The sequence below is a fragment of the Gavia stellata genome, unplaced genomic scaffold (assembly GCF_030936135.1).
Source record: "Gavia stellata isolate bGavSte3 unplaced genomic scaffold, bGavSte3.hap2 HAP2_SCAFFOLD_887, whole genome shotgun sequence".
In the NCBI taxonomy this organism is placed as follows: domain Eukaryota; kingdom Metazoa; phylum Chordata; class Aves; order Gaviiformes; family Gaviidae; genus Gavia; species Gavia stellata.
In genome coordinates, this window is record NW_026776495.1 from 1 (window position 1) to 19,970 (window position 19,970).

Sequence of the window (19,970 nt, forward strand, 5' to 3'; positions counted from 1 at the left end):
TTATTTCCCCCCCCCATTTTGGGCTCCCCCCCTATTTTGGGGTCCCCCCCTATTTTTTTGTCCCCCCCATATTCCCCCCCCCCTATTTTTTTGCCCCCCCCATATTTTGGGGTGTCCCCCCCCCTTATTTTGGTGCCCCCCCATATTTTTGGGGTCCCCCCCTCCCCTACTTTTCAGTCCCCCTCATCTCAACCCCCCTCCCATATTTTTCGCGGGTGTCCCCCCTATTTCCGCACTCCCCCCCCCCCCCCAATTTTTAGGGCCCCCCCCTACATTTTGGGGGGGGGGGGTCCCCAATATTTTTCCCACCCCCCTCCACCACATCCCCCCTCCCATACATCCGCGTCGTCCCCCACCTCACCCCTCCCCGCGTTTTCCGGCTCCCCACCGCCCCGCTCTACTTTTAGCCCCCCCCCCCTTATATTTTGGGGTCCCCCCCCCTATATTTTGGGGTCCCCCCCCCATATTTTGGGGTCCCCCCCCGTACCCCTAAAGAGCAGGTTCCCCTTGGGCAGCTCCAGTTGGTACCCGAAGGCGACGCTGGTGTCCTGCAGCCGGGTGCTCGCCTCGAACTCCACCCCAACCTGCAGCTATTTTGGGGGGGGGGGGGAAGAAAATTGGGGTTCACCCCCCCCCAAAATTTTTGGGGTCCCCCCCGCACCCCCTTTTCCTCACCTGCTCGTTAGCTCGGTGGTAATAAGTGGCGTGAGCGCCCGCTTGTCCCACCGTCAGGGTGGCGATCCAGTTGGGCGCTATAGAAGGGGAATAGGGGTTTTTAGGGGGGGCCCCCCCTTTTTTTTGGGGTACCCCCCCCCCTGTTTGCACCCCAAAATTTGGGGGGGTACCTGTGTAGCGGCCGGCGAGGGAGAGGACGGTGCCTTCCTCCCCGGGACGGCGGTGGTAGACCAGTTCCCCGCCCAGGGCCAAAGTCGGGGTGACGCTCTGGAGGTAGTGGGCGACCACGATCCCTAAAAAAAAAAAAAGGGGGGGCTCAGGGTTTTGGGGGGACCCCCACTTTGGGGGGACCCCCCCCCCCAAAAAATCCGACGGAGGAGGGGAGCGGTGGGGGGGGGTCCAAAGTGGGGTGAAGCCCCACCTAAAGGGGAAGTTGGGGCGCCCTGAACGGGGGTGCGGATTTTGGGGGGGGCTCTGCGTCGGGATTTGGGGGTTCCCCTGATGTCGTCCCCCCCCCACTTTGAGATTTTGGGGGGCCCTATTTTGGGGTGCTGAGGTTGGGGGGTGCCCCTGAGCCCCCCCAAGATATTGGGGTGCCCCTCGATTTTGGGGTGCTGAGGTTGGGGGGTGCCCTGAGCCCCCCAAGATATTGGGGTGCCCCAGTTGGGGGTCCCCCTCAAAATATTGGGGTGCTGAGGTTGGGGGGTTCCCCTGAGCCCCCCAAGATATTGGGGTGCCCCATTTTGGGGTGCAGAGGTTGGGGGGTTCCCTTGAGCCCCCCAAAAATATTGGGGTGCCCCACTTGGGGGTCCCCCTCAAGATATTGGGGTGCCCCATTTTGAGGGTTCCCCTGAGCCCCCCAAGATATTGGGGTGCCCCATTTTGGGGGTTCCCCTGAGCCCCCCCCCAAATATTGGGGTGCCCCAGTTGGGGTCCGCCTCGATTTTGGGGTGCCCCATTTTGGGGGTGCTGAGGTTGAGGGGTTCCCCTGAGCCCCCCCAAAATATTGGGGTGCCCCAGTTGGGGGTCCCCCTCAAGATATTGGGGCGTTGAGGTTGGGGAGTGCCCCTGAGCCCCCCCAAGATATTGGGGTGCCCCTCGATTTTGGGGTGCAGAGGTTGGGGGGTTCCCCTGAGCCCCCCAAGATATTGGGGTGCCCCAGTTGGGGGTCCCCCTCGATTTTGGGGTGCACCATTTTGGGGGTGACAAGTTTGGGGGGTTCTCCTGAGCCCCCCCCAAGATATTGGGGTGCCCCAGTTGGGGGTCCCCCTCAAGATATTGGGGTGCCCCATTTTGGGGGTTCCCCTGAGCCCCCCAAGATATTGGGGTGCCCCAGTTGGGGGTCCCCCTCGATTTTGGGGGTGCACCATTTTGGGCTGCCAAGTTGGGGGGTTCCCCTGAGCCCCCCCCGATATTGGGGTGCCCCATTTTGGGGGTTCCCCTGAGCCCCCCCCAAGATATTGGGGTGCCCCATTTTGGGGTGCTGCGGTTGGGGGGTTCCCCTGAGCCCCCCAAGATATTGGGGGTGCCCCAGTTGGGGGTCCCCCTCATAATATTGGGGTGCTGAGGTTGGGGGGCTCAGGGGAACCCCCCCAAGATATCGGGGTGCCCCAGTGACCCCCCAAAAATTTGGGGGTTCCCCATTTTGGGGGTGCTCCCCTACCACAGCACCCAGCTACCACATTCCGGCTTCCCTATTTCAAAACGGGGGGGGGGGTGCGCTCCTTTGAGCCCCCCCAAAATTTTGGGGGGGGTCCCCCATTTTTTTGGGGGGTCCCCCTTTTTTTGGGGGTGCTCACCTGACCCCACCAAGATATCGGGGTTCCCCAGGGTGACGGCGGCCGTGAAATCAGCCCCCCGATATTCCCCGTCCACCTGCCAGTTGACGAACTTCGCCTGCTGCGTCTGCGGGAAGAAAACGGGGTGAAGGGGGGGGCCCCCCACTTTTTTTGGGGGGGGCCCCCCCTTTTTTTGGGGGGCCCCCCCTTTTTTTGGGGGGTCCCCCCTAATTTTAGGGCCCCCCTTTTTTTGAGGACAGTCCTCCTTTTTATGGGGATCCTCATTCTTTTAGGGTGATCCCCATTTTTGGGGGGTCCCCCCTTTTTTAGGGGGGGTCCCCCTTTTTTAGGGGGTCCCCCTTTTTTGGGGGGGTCCCCCCTTTTTTTAGGAAGGGCCCCCCCTTTTTGGGGGGTCCTCTCTTTTTCGGGGCTCCCCCATTTTTTACGGCGTCCCCCTTTTTTGGGGGGGTCCCCCCCTTTTTTGGGGGGGTCCCCCTTTTTTTATGGGGTCCCCCTTTTTTGGAGTGTCCCCCCTTTTTTGGGGGGGTCCCCCTTTTTTTATGGGGTCCCCCTTCTTTGGAGCGTCCCCCCCTTTTTTTGGGGGTCCCCCTTTTTTTATGGGGTCCCCCTTTTTTGGAGTGTCCCCCTCTTTTTTGGGGGTCCCCCTTTTTTGGAGTGTCCCCCTCTTTTTTGGGGGTCCCCCATTTTTTATGGCGTCCCCCTTTTTTTGGAGTGTCCCCCCCTTTTTTTGGGGGTCCCCCTTTTTTTATGGGGTCCCCCTTTTTTGGAGTGTCCCCCTCTTTTTTTGGGGTTCCCCATTTTTTATGGGGTCCCCCTTTTTTGGAGCGTCCCCCCCCTTTTTTTGGGGGTCCCCCTTTTTTTATGGGGTCCCCCTTTTTTGGAGCGTCCCCCCTTTTTTTGGGGGGTCCCCCTTTTTTTATGGGGTCCCCCTTTTTTGGAGTGTCCCCCCCTTTTTTTGGGGGTCCCCCTTTTTTTATGGGGTCCCCCTTTTTTGGAGTGTCCCCCTCTCTTTTGGGGGTTCCCCATTTTTTAGGGCATCTCTCCATTTTGGGGGGGTCCCCCCTTTTTTTTGGGGGGGTCCCTCCTTTTCATGTTCTCCCCATTTTTTAGGGGGGTCCCCCTTTTTTTGGGGGGGGTCCCCACATTTAGGGCTTCCCCATCTTCAGGAATCCCACACTTTTAGGGGGGGAACCCCCTTTTTGGGGGGGTCCCCCATTTTTTAGGGCATCTCTCCATTTTGGGGGGTCCCCCCTTTTTTTTGGGGGGGTCCCTCCTTTTCATGTTCTCCCCATTTTTTAGGGGGTCCCCCTTTTTTTGGGGGGGGGTCCCCACTTTTAGGGCTTCCCCATCTTCAGCAGTCCCACCATTTCCAGGGGGGGAACCCCCTTTTTTGGGGGGGGTCCCCTATTTTTTAGGGCATCTCTCCATTTTGGGGGGTCCCCCCTTTTTTTTGGGGGGGTCCCTCCTTTTCATGTTCTCCCCATTTTTTAGGGGGTCCCCCTTTTTTTTGGGGGGGGGGGTCCCCACTTTTAGGGCTTCTCTCCATTTCAGCGACATTTCCAGCACTCCCTCCATTTTCAGGGGGGGATCCCCCTTTTTTTTGGGGGGGTCCCCAATATTTTTTGGTGAGGGGGTCCCCAATATTTTTGGGGGGGGGGGGGGAGCCCCCCAACTTTACCTGGAAAGCCACCTTGGAGCGGAGGCGCGCCGTCAGCTGATGGATGACCTGGGCGTTCAGGCTGCCGCTGTTGTCCATGTCCCCCACCAACACCGGGAACGCCTGGATTTTTTTGGGGTGCCCCCCCCCCCCAAATTAATTTAGGGGGTGCTCCCCCCGGGGAGGGGTCCCCCAAACCCCCCACTGTACCCCCAAACCTCACCTCTGTGGGGCTGAGCTGTTTGGTCCCCACGTAGGTCGCCCCGAAATGGTAGTTGGACTCCCCCAAAGTGCTGAGGGCGACTGTGTGGTTCACCTGGGGGGGGGGGGGAATTTTGGGGTGCTGAGGGGGGTACCCCAATATTTAAAACCCCCCCCAGCACCCCCAAAACCCACCTGGAAGTGGTTGCTGAGCCCCTTGTTCACCGTCAGCTTCACACCCTCCATTTGGACGGGGAAGAGCTCTGGGGGGGGGTGATGTGGGGTTTTGGGGGGACCCCCCCTGGGTTTGGGGGGGGGGGGTCACCCCGGTTTTGGGGTGCGGGGGGGGGGGAATATCCAGGTGGGGGGGGCAGTGGGGCAAAGTGGGGGGGGAGTGTGGGGATGTGGGGGGCAGAGAGGGGATGTGGGGGGGCACCGTGGGGATTTGGGGGGCCCTGTGGGGATGTGGGGGGCTCCGTGGGGATTTGGGGGCTCTGTGAGGATTTGGGGGGCCCTGTGGGGATGTGGGGGGCTCTGTGAGGATTTGGGGGGGCACCGTGGGGATTTGGGGGGCCATGGGGGATTTGGGGGGCTCTGTGGGGATTTGGGGGGGCCTCCGTGGGGAAGTGGGGGGCACAGGGGGGATGTGGGGGGCACCGTGGGGATTTGGGGGGCTCTGTGGGGATTTGGGGGGGCTCCATGGGGATTTGGGGGGGCACCGTGGGGATTTGGGGGGGCTCTGTGGGGAAGTGGGGGGCACAGGGGGGATTTGGGGGGCACTGTGGGGATTTGGGGGGCTCTGTGGGGATTTGGGGGGCACAGGGGGACTTGGGGGGCCCTGTGGGGATGTGAAGGGCACCGTGGGGATGTGGGGGCACAGGGGGGATTTGGGGGGCTCTGTGGGGATTTGGGGGGGCACCATGGGGATTTGGGGGGGCTCCATGGGGATTTGGGGGGGCACCGTGGGGATTTGGGGGGGCTCTGTGGGGAAGTGGGGGGCACAGGGGGGATTTGGGGGGCTCTGTGGGGATTTGGGGGGCACAGGGGGACTTGGGGGGCCCTGTGGGGATGTGAAGGGCACCGTGGGGATGTGGGGGGCACCGTGGGGATTTGGGGGGCCATGGGGATTTGGGGAGGCACTGTGGGGATTTGGGGGGGCACTGTGAGGATTTGGGGGGCTCCATGGAGATTTGGGGGGGCTCTGTGGGGATTTGGGGGGCACAGGGGGGATGTGGGGGGCACCGTGGGGAAGTGGGGGCAGAGAGTGGATTTGGGGGTCACTATGGGGATGTGGGGGGGCACAGGGGGGATGTGGGGGCACCGTGGGGATGTGGGGGGCCATGGGGATTTGGGGGGGCTCCATGGGGATTTGGGGGGCACAGGGGGGATGTGGGGGGGCACCGTGGGGAAGTGGGGGGCAGAGAGTGGATTTGGGGGTCACTATGGGGATGTGGGGGGGCACAGGGGGGATGTGGGGGGCACCGTGGGGATGTGGGGGGCACCGTGGGGCTTTAGGGGTCACTGTGGGGATTTGGGGGGGCACCGGCGAGAACTGGGGGGGGGGGTGAGAAGTGGGGGGCCCAGCGGAGAGGTGGGGGGGTCCCACGGGGGATGTGGGGGGGGAGGGGGTCAGATTTGGGGGTACCCCCCCCCCCCCTCCGCCCCCCAACTCACCCTTGCAGCGGCGGTGGCACTCCTCGAAGGCGCCGGGGTTGGGCAGTGGGTCCCCCCCCGGTTCTGTGGGGCGCGGCGGGGGGGGGGGGTCCCCCCAAAGCACTGACGGGGGGGGGGTCCCCCAAAACCGGGGGGCACCGGCAGGAGCGGGGGAGGGGCGGTGGGGGGGGGGAGGGGGGGAGCCGGCGGCCAGGACGTTGCCCATGGTGGGGGCTGGGGGGGGGGGGGGGGAGGGGGTCAGACAGCCGCCCCCACACCTCACCCCATAGCGGGGGGGGGGGACCCCAAAGTGTGTCCCCCTCCCGCCCCACACATGGGGGTCTGATCCTGCCCCCCACAAGTGTGTCCCCCCCCAACCTGATCCCCCCCAGAGCCAATATATGGGGGGGGAGGGGGGCTGATCCTGCCCCCCCAAAATGAGTCCCCCCCAATGTGTGGGGCTGATCCTGCGCCCCCCAACCTGACAGCCCCCCCCCCTGCCCCACATATGGGGGCCTCATCCTGCCCCCCCCCCCCAGCCCCACACATTGGGGGGGGGCCTGATCCTGCCCCCCCCGCCCCACATATGGGGGGGCCTCATCCTGCCCCCCATAATTGCCCCCCCCCCCAGCCCCACACATTGGGGGGGGGCCTGATCCTGCCCCCCAGTATTGCCCCCCCCAAGACCCACACATTGGGGGGGGCCTGATCCTGCCCCCCCAACCCGAGAGTCCCCCACTCCGCCCCACACATGAGGGGCCTGATCCTGCCCCCCCCCGCCCCACATATGGGGGGCCTCATCCTGCCCCCCATAATTGCCCCCCCCCCCCAGCCCCACACATTGGGGAGGGGGGACTGATCCTGCCCCCCCCAACCCAAGAGCCCCCCACTCCGCCCCACATATGGGGGGGCCTGATCCTGCCCCCCCCCCGCCCCACACAAGGGGGGCCTGATCCTGCCCCCCCCCCGCCCCACACATGGGGGGCCTGATCCTGCCCCCCCCACCCCGACACCCCCCTTTACCCCAGACATGGGGGGGTGGGGCCTGATCCTGCCCCCCCAATGCCCCCCCCCCAACCCGTCTCCCCCCCCCCCCCCAGCCCCACACTTGGGGGGCCCGATCCTGCCCCCCCCCCCGGGCCCCAGATATGGCAGGGCCCGATCCTGCCTCCCCCCCCCCGAAATGCCCCCCCCAAACCGCCTCCCCGCCCGCAGCCCCACACTTGGGGGGCCCGATCCTGCCCCCCCCCCCGCCCCACACTTGGGGGGCAGCTCCTGCCCCCCCCCCCCACACCCCCCCCCGCCCCACGCCGGACTCACGCGGCGGCGAGCGGAGAGCGCCGAGCGCGGCTACCGCGGGCCCCGCCCCCTCGCTCCCATTGGCCGCCGCCCCTCCCGCCCCGCCTCCCCTCCCTCGTCCGCGCCCTCCCATTGGCGGAAGCCGCGCGGGGCACCGCCCCCACCCCTGCGCTGTCCTCCCGCCTCTTCCGGCGGAGCCCTGAGGGGAGTGCGATGATTGGCACCGCCCCCTCCCCGCCCTGCGCTCTCCCATTTGCCACCGCGCGGCGTCGCCCCGCCTCCGCCCCGCGCCTATTGGTCGAGGCCGCCGCAAGGTCGGGCCGAGCGACCATAGAGACGACAAGGGCGCGCGGGCGGGAGCGGCCGCGGTGGGCGCCGCCATTTTGAGGCGGGCGGAGGGGGGGAGAGGAGGAGGAGGAGGAGGAGGAGCGTCTCCATGGCAACGGGTGGGGGGGGGCAATGGGGACACCCCCCTATGGGAGCTATAGGGGGTCCTCCATAGGGTACCCCCCTTCTAGGGGGGCTATAGGGGTCCCCTTCGCTGTACGGCACCTATAGGCCCCCCCCGTAGGGCACCTATGGGCCCTCCCGCCCTACAGCGCTATAGGGACCCCCATACAGCGCTATAGGGGACCCCCATACAGCGCTATAGGGACCCCCATACCGCAGCTATAGGACCCCCATAGAGCGCTATAGGGGACCCCCATAGAGCGCTATAGGGACCCCCATACAGCGCTATAGGGGACCCCCATACAGCGCTATAGGGACCCTATACAGCAGCTATAGGGGACCCCCATACAGCGCTATAGGGACCCCCATACAGCGCTATAGGGGACCCTATACAGCGCTATAGGGGACCCCCATACAGCGCTATAGGGACCCCCATAGAGCGCTATAGGGACCCCCATACAGCGCTATAGGGGACCCCCACACAGCAGCTATAGGGGACCCCCATACAGCGCTATAGGGACCCCCATACAGCGCTATAGGGGACCCCCATACAGCAGCTATAGGACCCCCATACAGCGCTATAGGGGACCCCCATACAGCAGCTATAGGACCCCCATAGAGTGCTATAGGGACCCCCATACAGCGCTATAGGGACCCCCATACAGCACTATAGGGGACCCCCATACAGCGCTATAGGGACCCTATACAGCGCTATAGGGGACCCCCATACAGCGCTATAGGGACCCCCATAGAGTGCTATAGGGACCTTATACAGCGCTATAGGGGACCCCCATACAGCGCTATAGGGGACCCCCATACAGCGCTATAGGGACCCCCATACAGCGCTATAGGGGACCCCCATACAGCAGCTATAGGACCCCCATACAGCGCTATAGGGGACCCCCATACAGCAGCTATAGGACCCCCATAGAGTGCTATAGGGACCCCCATACAGCGCTATAGGGACCCCCATACAGCACTATAGGGGACCCCCATACAGCACTATAGGGACCCTATACAGCGCTATAGGGGACCCCCATACAGCGCTATAGGGACCCCCATAGAGTGCTATAGGGACCTTATACAGCGCTATAGGGGACCCCCATACAGCGCTATAGGGACCCCCATACAGCGCTATAGGGACCTTATACAGCGCTATAGGGGACCCCCATACAGCGCTATAGGGGACCCCATACAGCAGCTATAGGGCCCCCCCCATGTTGTAGCTATGGGGGACCCCCTAAATAAGGCCGCTATAGGGACAGGACTGCTCCACGCAGCATATGTGGGGGACACCGCCTATAGGGCAGCTATAGGGCTGCCCCCCCCCCCCCCCCCCGCTGTACCTATAGGGGCCTTCATCATATGGAACCCCCCCCATAGGGGAGCCCCTCCCATATAGGAGGTGTAGGGGGTCCACACAATGAGGCGCTTATAGGGTCTCCGTTGTGTACATTCGCTATAGGGGAGGCCCACGAGGCACCTATAGAAGTCCCCCCCCCCATAGCACCCATAGGGTCCCCCCCACAATGAAGCACCTATAGAAGTCCCCCCCCATAGCACCCATAGGGTCCCCCCCACAATGAGGCACCTATAGAAGTCCCCCCCCATCGCAGCCATAGGGTCCCCCCACAATGAGGCACCTATAGAAGTCCCCCCCATAGCACCCATAGGGTCCCCCCCACAATGAGGCACCTATAGAAGTCCCCCCCCATAGCACCCATAGGGTCCCCCCACAATGAAGCACCTATAGAAGTCCCCCCCCATAGCACCCATAGGGTCCCCCCACAATGAGGCACCTATAGAAGTCCCCCCCATAGCACCCATAGGGTCCCCCCCACAATGAGGCACCTATAGAAGTCCCCCCCCATAGCACCCATAGGGTCCCCCCACAATGAGGCACCTATAGAAGTCCCCCCCATAGCACCCATAGGGTCCCCCCCACAATGAGGCACCTATAGAAGTCCCCCCCATAGCACCCATAGGGTCCCCCCACAATGAAGCACCTATAGAAGTCCCCCCCATAGCACCCATAGGGTCCCCCCCACAATGAAGCACCTATAGAAGTCCCCCCCATAGCACCCATAGGGTCCCCCCCACAATGAGGCACCTATAGAAGTCCCCCCCCATCGCAGCCATAGGGTCCCCCCACAATGAAGCACCTATAGAAGTCCCCCCCCATAGCACCCATAGGGTCCCCCCACAATGAAGCACCTATAGAAGTCCCCCCCACAATGAGGCACCTATAGAAGTCCCCCCCATAGCACCCATAGGGTCCCCCCCACAATGAGGCACCTATAGAAGTCCCCCCCCATAGCAGCCATAGGGTCCCCCCACAATGAGGCACCTATAGAAGTCCCCCCCCATAGCACCCATAGGGTCCCCCCACAATGAGGCACCTATAGAAGTCCCCCCCCATAGCAGCCATAGGGTCCCCCCACAATGAGGCACCTATAGAAGTCCCCCCCATAGCACCCATAGGGTCCCCCCACAATGAAGCACCTATAGAAGTCCCCCCCCATAGCAGCCATAGGGTCCCCCCCACAATGAGGCACCTATAGAAGTCCCCCCCCATAGCACCCATAGGGTCCCCCCACAATGAAGCACCTATAGAAGTCCCCCCCCATAGCACCCATAGGGTCCCCCCACAATGAGGCACCTATAGAAGTCCCCCCCCATAGCACCCATAGGGTCCCCCCCACAATGAAGCACCTATAGAAGTCCCCCCCCATAGCACCCATAGCGTCCCCCCCCACAATGAGGCACCTATAGAAGTCCCCCCCATAGCACCCATAGGGTCCCCCCACAATGAGGCACCTATAGAAGTCCCCCCCATAGCAGCCATGGGGTCCCCCCACAATGAAGCACCTATAGAAGTCCCCCCCCATAGCACCCATAGGGTCCCCCCACAATGAAGCACCTATAGAAGTCCCCCCCATAGCACCCATAGGGTCCCCCCACAATGAAGCACCTATAGAAGTCCCCCCCCATAGCAGCCATAGGGTCCCCCCACAATGAAGCACCTATAGAAGTCCCCCCCCATAGCACCCATAGGGTCCCCCCACAATGAAGCACCTATAGAAGTCCCCCCCCATAGCACCCATAGGGTCCCCCCCCCCAATGAGGCACCTATAGAAGCCCCCCCCATAGCACCCATAGGGTCCCCCCCCAATGAGGCACCTATAGAAGCCCCCCCCATAGCACCCATAGGGTCCCCCCATACAGCGCTATAGGCCCCACAGGTGTCCCTCCTTAAGCCTCCACCTGGTTGGCTCCGCCCCTCCCCAGGTGCTAATGGGTGTGGCCCGGGTGGGCGTGGCCTGGGTGGGTGTGGCCGGGGTGGGCGTGGCCTGGGTAGATAAAGCCGGGGTGGGGGAAGGCAGGAGGTTCATTCTGCTCCTGGGTTGGGTGGGGGGAGGATGCTGTGGGGGGGTGTTCTTCGGCCTCGGGGGGGGTCTTCCTCGGGACTGGGGGGGGTCTTCTTCGGCCTCAGGGGGGTCTTCCTCGGGACTGGGGGGGTCTTCTTCGGTCTCGGGGCTCGAGGGGGTCTTCCTCAGGATTGCGGGGGGTCTTCTTCGGCCTCGGGGGGGTCTTCCTCGGGACTGGGGGGGTCTTCTTCGGTCTCGGGGCTCAGGGGGGTCTTCCTCAGGATTGGGGGGGTCTTCTTCAGCTTCGGGGGGGTCTTCTTCGGCCTCAGGGCTTAGGGGGGTCTTCCTCGCGACTGGGGGGGTCTTCTTCGGTCTCGGGGCTCAGGGGAGTCTTCCTCGGGATTGGGGGGGATCTTCTTCGGTCTCGGGGCTCGGGGGGGGTCTTCCTCAGGATTGCGGGGGGTCTTCTTCGGCCTCGGGGGGGTCTTCCTCAGGACTGAGGGGGTTTTCTTTGGTCTCGGGGCTCAGGGGGGTCTTCCTCAGGATTGGGGGGGTCTTCTTCAGCTTTGGGGGGGTCTTCTTCGGCACTGGGGGGGTCTTCTTTGGCCTTGGGGCTCGGGGGAGTATTCCTCGGTCTCGGGGTTCAGGGGGTGGTCTTCTTCAGCCTCGGGGCTCCGTGGGGGGGTCTTCTTCAGCCTTGGACCTTGGGGGGGGGGGGGGGTGTCTTCTTCGGTCTCAGGGCTCAGGGGGGTCTTGTTCGGCCTCGTGGCTTTGTGTTTGACATTCCTTCTGCTGTTGGAGCTTTGGGGTCGTGGGGTGGTCTCCGGGCGGGTGTCCTTCCACCCACGTTTGGAGGGAAGAGCTCGAGGTCTTCTCCAGGAGGTGTCCATCAGAGGTGAGAGCTCGAGGTGGTCTCCATGCAGACGTTCTTGAAGATTTGGAGGTAAGAGCTCGAGGTTTTTGGGCAGAAGGTCCTTCAAATCGTGGAGGTAAGAGCTTGAGGTCTTCTCTGGGCAGACGTTCTTCAGGGTTTGGAGGTAAGAGCTCGAGGTGGTCCCTGGTCTGATATCCTTCAAAGGTTGTGATGGCAAGAGCTTCAGGTGGTCTCCAAGCAGACATCCTTCAAGTTTAGAGGTAAGAGCTTGAGGTTGTCTCCATGCAGGTTTCCTTCAAGGTTTGGAGGTAGGTCCTCACGGTTGTTTCCAGGCAGGCGTCCTTCAACATTTGGAAGGTAAGAGATGGAGGTCTCTGCACAGAATGTCCTTCAAATCGTGGAGGTAAGAGCTTGAGGTGGTCTCCAGGCAGATGTTCTTCAGGGTTTGGAGGTAAGAGCTCGAGGTGGACTCCATGCAGATGTCCTTCCACGTTTGGAGGTAAGAGCTCGAGGTCTCTGGGCAGAAGGTCTTTCAAATGTTAGAGGTAAGAACTTGAAGTTTTATCTGGGCAGATGTCTTTCAGGATTGGGAGGTAAGAGCTTGAGGTGGTCTCCCAGCAGATGTCCTTCCATGTTTGGAAGGTAAGAGCTTGAGGTCTCTGGGCAGATGTCTTCAAGGTTCAGAGGTAAGAGCTCGAGGTGGTCTCCAGGCAGATGTCCCTCAAGATTGGGAGGTAAGAGCTGGAGGTCTCTGGACAGAAGGTCCTTCAAATCGTGAAGGTAAGAGCTTGAGGTCTTCTCTGGGCAGACGTCCTTCAGGGTTTGGAGGTAAGAGCTGCAAGGTGGTCTCTGGGGAGATGACTTCAAGGTTCAGAGGTAAGAGCTCGAGGTGGTCTCCATGCAGATGTCCTTCCATGTTAGGAGGTAAGACGTCGAGGTCTCCGGGCAGAATGTCCTTCAAGATTTGGAGGTAAGAGCTGGAGGTCTTTGGGCAGGTGTCCTTCGAAGTTTTGAAGGTAAGAAATTGAGGTGGCCTCCAGGCAGACGTCCCTGAAGGTTTGGAGGTAATATCTTGAGGTCTTCTACAGGAGGATGTCCTTCAAAGGTTCAGAGGTAAGAGCTTGAAGTCTCTGGTCAGACGTTCTTCAAAGCCTTGAAGGTAAGAGCTGGAGGTCTTCTATGGGCAGGTGTCCTTCAAGGTTTGGAGGTAAGAGCTGGAGGTCTCTGGACAGAAGGTCCTTCAAATCGTGGAGGTAAGAGCTGGAGGTCTTGTCTGGGCAGGTGTCCTTCAAAGTTCAGAGGTAAGAGCTGCAAGGTGGTCCCTGGTCAGATGTCCTTCAAAGGTTTAGAAGGTAAGAGCTTGAGGTGGTCTCCAGGCAGATGTCCTTCCAGATTTGGAGGTAAGAGCTGGAGGTCCTGGGGCCAGGTGTCCTTCGAAGTTCGGAGGTAAGAGATTGAGGTGGTCTTTTGTCAGATGTCCTTCAAAGGTTTAGAAGGTAAGAGCTTGAGGTGGTCTCCAGGCAGATGTCCCTCAAGATTGGGAGGTAAGAGCTGGAGGTCTCTGGACAGAAGGTCCTTCAAATCGTGGAGGTAAGAGCTTGAGGTCTTCTCTGGGCAGACATTCTTCAGGGTTTGGAGGTAAGAGCTGGAAGGTGGTCTCTGGGCAGATGTCCTTCAACTCGTGGAGGTAAGAGCTTGAAGTCTTCTCCAGACAGATGTTCTTCAGGCTTCAGAGGTAAGAGCTCGAGGTGGTCTCCATGCAGACGTACTTCCACGTTTGGAAGGTAAGAGCTTGAGGTCTCCTGTCAGGCGTCCTTCAACGTTTGGAGGTAAGAGCTTGAGGTGGTCTCCAGACAGACGTCCTTCCAAGTTTGGAGGTAAGGCCTCACGGTTGTTTCCAGGCAGACGTCCTTCAAGGTTCGGAGGTAATATCTTGAGGTCTTCTACAGGAGGATGTCCTTCAAAGGTTCAGAGGTAAGAGCTTGAAGTCTCTGGTCAGACGTTCTTCAAAGCCTTGAAGGTAAGAGCTTGAGGTCTACTGGCAGACGTCCTTCAGGGTTTGGAGGTAAAAACTTGAGGTGGTCCCTGGTCCGATATCCTTCAAAGGTTGTGATGGCAAGAGCTTCAGGTGGTCTCCAAGCAGACATCCTTCAAGTTTGGAGGTAAGAGCTTGAGGTTGCCTCCATGCAGGTTTCCTTCAAGGTTTGGAGGTAGGTCCTCACGGTTGTGTCCAGGCAGGCGTCCTTCAACATTTGGAAGGTAAGAGATGGAGGTCTCTGGGCAGAATGTCCTTCAAATTGTGGAGGTAAGAGCTTGAGGTCTTCTCTGGGCAGATGTACTTCAGGTTTTGAAGGTAAGAGCTGGAAGGTGGTTTCTGGACAGATGTCTTCAAGGTTCAGAGGTAAGAGCTCGAGGTGGCCTCCATGAAGACCTCCTTCCACGTTTGGAGGTAAGAGCTTGAGGTCTCTGGGCAGAAGGTCTTTCAAATCTTAGAGGTAAGAATTTGAAGTCTTCTCTGAGCAGATGTCCTTCAGGATTCAGAGGTAAGAGCTTGAGGTGGCCTCCCAGCAGATGTCCTTCCATCTTTGGAAGGTAAGAGCTTGAGGTCTCTGGGCAGATGTCCTTAAGGTTCAGAGGTAAGAACTTGAGCTGGTCTCCATGCAGATGTCCTTCAAACGTTCAGAGGTAAGAGCTTGAGGTCTTCTCTGGGCAGACGTCCTTCAAGGTTCGGAGGTAAGATCTTGAGGTCTACAGGCAGATATCACTCTGGATTTGGAGGTAAGACCTCAAGATTGTCTCTAGGCAGATGTCCTTCAAAGGTTTGGAGGTAAGAGCTCAAGGTCTTCTCCGGCAGGTGTCTATCAAAGTTTGGAGGTAAGAGCTTGAGGTCTTTTCCAGGTGGATGTCCCCAAAGGTTCAGAGGTGAGAGCTTGAGGTCTCTGCTCAGATGTTCTTCAAAGCCTTGAAGGTAAGAGCTTGAGGTCTCCTGGCAGGTGTCCCTCAAGGTTTGGAGGTAAGAGCTTGAGGTGGTCTCTGGTCAGATGTCCTTCAAAGGTTGTGAAGGTAAGAGCTTGAGGTGGTCTCAAAGCAGACGTCCTTCAAGTTCGGAGGTAAGAGCTTGAGGTTGCCTCCATGCAGGTGTCCTTCAAGGTTTGGAGGTAAGGCCTCACGGTTGTCTCCAGGCAGATGTCCTTCAACATTTGGAAGGTAAGAGCTAGAGGTCTTTGGGCAGAATGTCCTTCAAATCGTGGAGGTAAGAGCTTGAGGTGGTCTCCATGCAGATGTCCTTCAAGGTTTGGAGGTAAGAGCTCGAGGTCTCTGGGCAGAATGTCCTTCAAATCTTGGAGGTAAGAGCTCAAGATAATCTCTGGGCAGATGTCCATCTGGGTTTGGAGGTAAGAGCTCGAGGTGGTCTCCAGGCAGATGTTGCTCTGGATTTGGAGGTAAGACCTCAAGATTGTCTCCAGGCAGATGTCCTTCAAAGGTTTGGAGGTAAGACCTTGAGGTGGCCTCTAGGCAGGTGTCCTTCAGGCTTTGGAGGTAATATCTTGAGGTCTTCTCTCAGTGGATGTCCCTCAAAGGTTCAGAGGTAAGAGCTTGAGGTCTCTGGTCAGACATTCTTCCAAGTTTTGAAGGTAAGAGCTTGAGGTCTCCTGACAGATGTTCTTCAGGGTTTCGGAGGTAAGAGCTCGAGGTGGTCTCTGGTCAGGTGTCCTTCAAAGGTTTTGAAGGTAAGACTTGAGGTCTCCTGGCGGGTGTCCTTCAGGATTCAGAGGTAAGAGCTTGAGGTGGTCTCCAGGCAGATGTTCTTCAAAGTTGGGAGGTAAGACCTCAAGATTGTCTCCGGGCAGATGTCCTTCAAAGGTTTGGAGGTAAGAGCTCGAGGTGGCCTCCAGGCAGGCGTCCTTCAAGGTTTGGAGGTAAGAGCTTGAGGTCTTATCCAGGTGGATGTCCTTCAAAGGTTCAGAGGTAAGAGCTTGAGGTCTCTGGTCAGATGTTCTTCAAAGCCTTGCAGGTAAGAGCTTGAGGTCTCCTGGCAGATGTCCTTCAGGGTTTGGAGGCAAGAGCTCGAGGTGGTCTCTAGGCAGATGTCCTTCAACATTTGGAAGGTAAGAGCTTGAGGTGGCCTCCCAGCAGACGTCCTTTAAAGGTTTGGAGGTAAGAGCTCAAAGTCTCTGGGCAGAACGTCCTTCAAATCTTGGAGGTAAGAGCTCCAGATCTTCTCTGGGCAGATGTCCTTCAGGGTTCCGGAGGTAAGAGCTCGAGGTGGCCTCCAGGCAGGTGTCCTTCAAGGCTCAAGGTCCCTGGGTAGATGTTATTCAAAAGTTGGGAGGTCAGGGCTCGAGGTCTTGTCCAGGCAGATCTCTTGAAAAAATTTGGAGGCAAGAGCATGGCACCAAAGTCTCCTCTTCCCAAGACATCGGAGATGGATCCAACCCTACAAGCAGGTGTGTGACACAGTGACCACCACCAGCAGCAGCAGCATGGGATGGGAGCAGAGTCTGGGGTGGGGAGAAGAAAGAGGAAGCGTGCCTAGTCTGGTAATATCTTAATTAATATTTTAATTAATACTTTTTTCTTTTTGGCGATCTTGCCAAGGTGAGCTTGGCTTGGCGTGGTGGATTGGACCACGAAGCCCCAGTGGAGAAGGTCAGCGGACTGAAGAAGTCTCGTGGAGAACATTTTCTTGGGGTTTTAAGCTATTTCTCAGCATCCGGGTGATAATTTTTACGTCGTTACTGCAGAACAAGGAGATGGACACCGAAAGGAGTTAGAAGATGACAAGCGGAGAACCTCAAGAAGGTCAGTTGGGGTCCAGTGATGGAGAGGACGTGCCACCGCTGGTGCCTGTAGGACAAGCTAACCCTCTGTGTTATTTTTAAGGTGCGAAGTCACGTGGAAAGAGGGATGTCCACCTCTCTGAGAGTGTGGCCGGGCGAGGTGAGACATGAAGACCCAACTGGGAGTGGTGGTTCCTTCATGGGGCACCGTGTGTGGGTTGATGTGTCGCCTGCTTGGGTTTTCCAGGTGTCCCCCCACCTTCTTCGTGGTCCTTCGAGGAGTCCCAGCTCCTGTGGGCGACTCTGATCACGACAACGTTGTCTTGACATGAGAGCGGAGCAGGTGAGCAGCTCAACGTTGAGTTTTGGAGGACTATTATGTCATGGGTGATGCAGGCGTCAACCTGGTTTGTTTTTTCTTCTGCAGATGACCAAGAGGGACACGTCCATCAAAGGATTCTCACCGTTGAGGATGGAGCTGTGGATGGAGCGTGACCTACGGCACCGCAAAAGCTAAGTTGTGGAGCGAAAGCTTGTAGACGGTGGGGAGCACACGCGTGTTAAAATGGGTGCCACAGGATGGGTTGCTCAAGGGGAGTCGCCTTGAGGTAGAGCAACTGGTTTGTACCATGGGCAAAGCAGCTCCAGAAGGTCTCGGTGGTGTGCACTTAATGTTGTGTGTGTGCGTGTTCGCGTATGTCCCGCGACCTCTCGTGTCTTGACGTTCGTCTTTGCTCCTCACGCTTGAGGACATCCACATTGGCGCCGTGCCGCTATGGCGGTGACCATCTGTCATCTCCTTCCCACCTCAAGTTCTCAGCGCCGCGTCTTGCGCTACGGAGTAGAAGAGCGAGTCTTCTGTAGGTCTTCCTGGCCGGTCGTTCTTGTGGCTCTTGCTCGGACGTTGTCCTTCAGGTCTTGTCTTGATGATCCATCACAGAGTTCTTTCGGGGGTTTCTTCCCCGTGTTGTCATGGTCTTAAGTCTTTCTGGAGGATTTCTCTCCATAAATCATCTCGCCTTCACCGGCGATCTTCACCGCCAAGCCGTGGCATTCATCTCTTGAGGATCACGCTAGAGCATCCATGGCCGGCGTAGGACTTCCGGGCAAGTTGTGTCTCTTCTCCGGAATTAATCTGCTCTTGTTCCATCCTGTGGTCACGGTTGTGTTGTCTACGTGGGCGTTGGAGCTGCTTTGCCCATGGTCGTAGTAGAGTCAGGGGTAGCTTGATCCCACCGTGGACCTGGGGATCCGTTGAGCCCTGGTGACCCGGTTCGGCGGAGACAGTCGCTCTCGAGCCGGCAGCTCTTGGCGTGCAGCGCGTTGAGTCGCTTCCGGGGTGTTTTCCAGGGGCCGCGGGACCGAGGGACGTCCCTGAGGGAGACTCGGCGGAGTCAGGTGACTTGAAGAGAAGAAGGATCCGTCCACCGAGGCTGGTAGGTGGGACCGGGGTGACGGCCCAGTGTCCCGGGCGGGTGGAAGGAACGGACGTGGTGGGGACGAATGGTTATGGTCTAACCTTGTCCACGTGGGGTAGGGTTTTTACTCCTTGTGGGGTATGTTAAAAGTCGAAATAATGGGGGTTTTGGGGTTTTTAATGGAAAAAAAAAGGGATTTTTTGTTTTCTTGGACTGTGGCTGTGTTACTGCTTTCTCCTACCCTGGTCGCTCTTCAAGGCGACGTTCTTCAGTGAGGTTTAGGCGGAAGACGTGGGCCGGGCCGGGTTGTTCGCGGGGAGGGCGTTAATTCAGGCGCCCCGGAAGCGCCGGAGCGCCGGGATGAAGGTCCACGGTGGCGAGGAAGGGTCGTACGTGGGTCGGAATGGGGTGAAGGACCTTCTGGAGAAGGTCGTGTGGGGGGATTTGGGGGGATTCGTAGGGGAAGGGTCAGCGTAGGGACGTTGTGAAGCAGCGAAATTCCGTAATTCCAGGAAAAGGGGGAATTGAACGGATTTGGAGCGGAACCCAGCTTGGGGAGAAGACGTGGCCGTCAAGATATGTTCGGCCTCCAAGCTCAAAAGCAGCTGTGACCCCAACCCTAAACCCTGTCCTGACCCTAAAGCCCAACTGTAGGCCTAAACCCCACCCAACGCATGAAACCAAACCCTAAATCTGGGCCTAAACGTGACATCTAGGCCTAAACCCACCCAAAGCGCTCGCCTAAACCCTCATTCTAGGCCTAAACCCTCATTCTAGGCCTAAACCCTATCCAAAATGCTCACCTAAACCCTAATTCTAGGCCTAAACCGTTATTGCGGGCGTAAACCCTCCCCAAAGCGCTCGCCTAAACCCTAATTCTAGGCCTAAACCCTCATTCTAGGCCTAAACCCTATCCAAAATGCTCACCTAAACCCTAATTCTAGGCCTAAACTGTTATTCTGGGCCTAAACCCTCCCCAAAGAGCTCAACTAAACCCTAATTCTAGGCTAAAACCGTAATTCTAGGCCTAAACCCTCCCCAAAGCGGTAACTTAAACTCTAATTCTAGGCCTAAACCCTAACTTCAGGCCTAAACCCTCTCCAAAGTGCTCACTTAAACCCTAACTCCGGGCCTAAACCCTAATTCTGGGCCTAAACCCCACCCAAAGTGCTCACCTGAACCCTAATTTGAGGCCTGAACCCTAATTCTATGTCCAAACCCTCCCCAAAGTACTAACCTGAAGCTTAATTCTGGGACTAAACCCTAACTCCAGGCCTAAATCCTCCTCAAAGTGCTAAACTAAACCCTAATTCTGGGCCTAAACCCTAATTCCGGGTCTAAACCGTCCCCAAAGTGCTCACCTAAACCCTAATTCTAGGCCTAAACCCTAATTCTAGGCCCAAATCCTCCCCAAAGCACTAATTTAAACCGTAATTCTAGGCCTAAACCCTAATTCTAGGCCCAAACCCTCCCCAAAGTGCTCACCTAAACCCTAATTCTAGGCCTAAACTTTAATTCTAGGCCTAAATCCTCCTCAAAGAGCTAAAGTAAACCCTAACTCCAGGCCTAAACCCCACCCCAAGAGCTCACCTGAACCCTAATTTGAGGCCTAAACCCTAATTCTAGGTGCAAACCCTCCCCAAAGTACTAACCTGAAGCCTAATTCTGGGCCTAAACCCTAACTCTGGGCCTAAATCCTCCTCAAAGCGCTAAACTAAACCCTAATTCTGGGCCTAAACCCTAATTCTGCGTCTAAACCCTCCCCAAAGTGCTCACCTAAACCCTAATTCTAGGC

General features: G+C 58.7%; 1 protein-coding gene across 1 annotated transcript; it reads right to left on the minus strand.

Annotated features, from left to right (window-relative positions):
* Window positions 1-487: 487 nt before the first annotated feature.
* Window positions 488-6,211, minus strand: LOC132321045 (mitochondrial import receptor subunit TOM40 homolog; the record flags this gene model as incomplete). Its single annotated transcript, XM_059834652.1, has 8 exons — window positions 6,007-6,211; window positions 4,528-4,595; window positions 4,355-4,447; window positions 4,153-4,254; window positions 2,475-2,580; window positions 846-968; window positions 676-752; window positions 488-590 (listed from the first exon to the last, which is right to left on the minus strand). Coding segments are annotated over exons 1-8 (877 nt in total), but the record flags the coding sequence as incomplete, so codon positions are not given.
* Between the last annotated feature and the right edge of the window lie 13,759 nt (window positions 6,212-19,970).